At 65.1% G+C, this 2,173-nt stretch overlaps 1 protein-coding gene across 1 annotated transcript; it reads right to left on the bottom strand.

Annotated features, from left to right (window-relative positions):
- Positions 1–729: 729 nt before the first annotated feature.
- On the bottom strand, positions 730–1,836 carry LOC132585930 (basic salivary proline-rich protein 2-like). The gene has a single exon (XM_060257807.1). It carries the CDS (start codon positions 1,834–1,836, stop codon positions 730–732), a length of 1,107 nt encoding a protein of 368 aa, XP_060113790.1.
- Positions 1,837–2,173: the final 337 nt, after the last annotated feature.

The raw sequence follows: 2,173 nt of genomic DNA, 5'->3' as shown, positions 1-2,173 counted from the left end.
CTTCCCACTCTAGGATTCTATGATTCTTGAGGAGGTGGTGGGCTCTCCTTCCTTGGAGGTTTTTATACAGAGGCTGGGTGGCCATCTGACAGCAATGAGGATCCTGTGAATTTAGGGAGGGGGGGGAGTATTTGTGAATTTCCTGTGTTGTGCAGGGGGTTGGACTAGATGACCCTGGAGGTCCCTTCTGACTCTAGGATTCTTCAGGAGGTGGTGGGCTCTCCTTCCTTGGAGGTTTTTCAACAGAGGCTGGGTGGCCATCTGACAGCAATGAGGATCCTGTGAATTTAGGGGGAGGTGTTTGTGACTTCGTGCACTGTGCAGGAGGTGGGACTAGATAACCCTAGAAGTCTCCTCCAACTCTATGATTCTACCCAGAATTAAACATTGTTGGTCTTAAAGGTGCCGCTGGGCTTGGACTCTGTTCTGTTGCTTCAAATCAGGGGTGGCCAAACTTGCCACATGGAACAAACGTCAAACGTTTGAGAGCCACAAGACAGAAAGGCAAACATGTCAGGAGGGAGAGGTGGAAAGAAAGAAACTTTAAATGCCTCTTCTAAGGCAGTCGACACACCCTTCCAGATTCTGAGAGGGGGGCGTACTGAAACTCAGAACAGCGCCTGCCCATAGGGAATACTGGGGACCACATTTGCCCGTAGCGAGAAACGGATATTAAGCTTGTCCTAAGGACAGCCCTTGCGCACACACAGCTGCCTGCAGAGAAAGCCTCTACGGGAAGGGCTGTCCCGTCCCCTGAGAGGCACGCAACGTGCGGGAAGAGCCGCAGCTTGGCGGCGCTGCACCCACCGGCACGTGTGCTGCAAAGGGCAGTGCCTCCCAGTCGGGGCTGCCCCAGAAGCGGCAGGGCCTTCTTGCTCGCGTCCCCCGCCAGGGTGGCCACTGGGATGCTTCGGGCGGGGGGGGGGAGGAGGGGTTCCCGGATGCGGACGTGGAGCGACTGACCCCCCCTTCTGCGGTTCCGCGCAGGCGCCGTGGGAGCTTCCCGCCGGGCCCCTGGGGCGCGTGCGCAGTAGAGGGCGCGTGCGCAGAGCGGCGAAGGTGGCGGCGGCGGGCGCTGCTGCTTGTGTGGGGCTCCTCTCGCCTTTCCCCTCGGAGGCCCCGCCCGCTCCCTTTCCCTTCCTGCATGCGTGGGCCCGGCGGGGGTGGGGCTTCCGGGAGCGCCGTCGGTGGAGGAGCGGCGGCGGCAGCGGCGCGGAGGATGGCCCTGAGGTGACGCCGGCAGGTGAGGCCAGGCCAGGCCAGGGCCCCCCTCCCCCGCAGCAGCAGCGATGGTCTCGCCCGCCGCGCAGGGCATGCTGGGACGCCATTGTCGGAGGAGGAGGAGGGGAGGCCGCGGCGGGGCAGACCATCGCGAAGCGGGGGGGACCAGACTGGCCAGCGCGGGCCAGACCATCGCGTCGCGGGGGGCGGAGCGGGCCAGACCATCGCGTCGCGCAGGGCAGGGGGCGCTTCTCCGGCTCCGCTGTGACCTTGGCCCCGCCCGCAGCGGGGCGGGGGGCGTTGCGCCTTCACGACAGCCTTGCAGGGTTGCCTGGGGGGAGCGCATCCAGGCTCCGCCCCCCCGCCGGCCTCTTTCCCTCCCTGCTGGCGCTGCGCGTTGCCCGGGCATGAAGGGGGCTGGCTGGTGCCGGCCCCGCACTCCTGCGGAACTCGCTGCCACCGCGCGCAACGGGCTCGCTGGGCCTGCCGCCCCGCGGGTGAGTCACGGCTGCTGCTAGGGCGGGGGGGCTCCCTCCCCTCCCTCCTCTGCCTGCGACTCCAGGGGCCGGGCCGGGGCGGCGGGGCTCTAAAAATAGCCTGGCTGCTCTTTGCCATTTAGGAAGCGCTGGCTGCGCGGGGGGGTTGTGCTCGCTGGCTCCTCCGCAGCCAGCCTCGGGATTGCGGGGGGGGGGGGGGTTGATGTGGCCGCAACACCCCCCCCCCCCGCCTTTGGGAGCCTTCCAAAAGGGCAGCATCAGCTGATTCCTTGGAAAGACTGCGGGGGGGGGGGGACCTGTGAAGCTTTCAGGGGAGGGACCCTGGCTCAGTGGTAGAGCATCTGCTTGGGAAGCAGAAGGTCCCGGGTTCAATCCCCGGCATCTCCAAAAAAGGGTCCAGGCAAAGAGGTGTGAAAAACCTCAGCTTGAGACCCCGGAGAGCCATTAATTGGGCT

This window comes from Heteronotia binoei, chromosome 17, assembly GCF_032191835.1.
Source record: "Heteronotia binoei isolate CCM8104 ecotype False Entrance Well chromosome 17, APGP_CSIRO_Hbin_v1, whole genome shotgun sequence".
Classification (NCBI taxonomy): Eukaryota; Metazoa; Chordata; class Lepidosauria; order Squamata; family Gekkonidae; genus Heteronotia; species Heteronotia binoei.
The sequence above is the reverse complement of the archived record's forward strand: the minus strand, read 5'-3'. Positions and strand labels throughout refer to the sequence as shown.

Coding starts and splice junctions, on each gene's coding strand:
- LOC132585930 (XM_060257807.1), bottom strand. CDS start 1,836: ATGGCAAAGAGCAGCCAGGCTATTTTTAGAGCCCCGCCGCCCCGGCCC.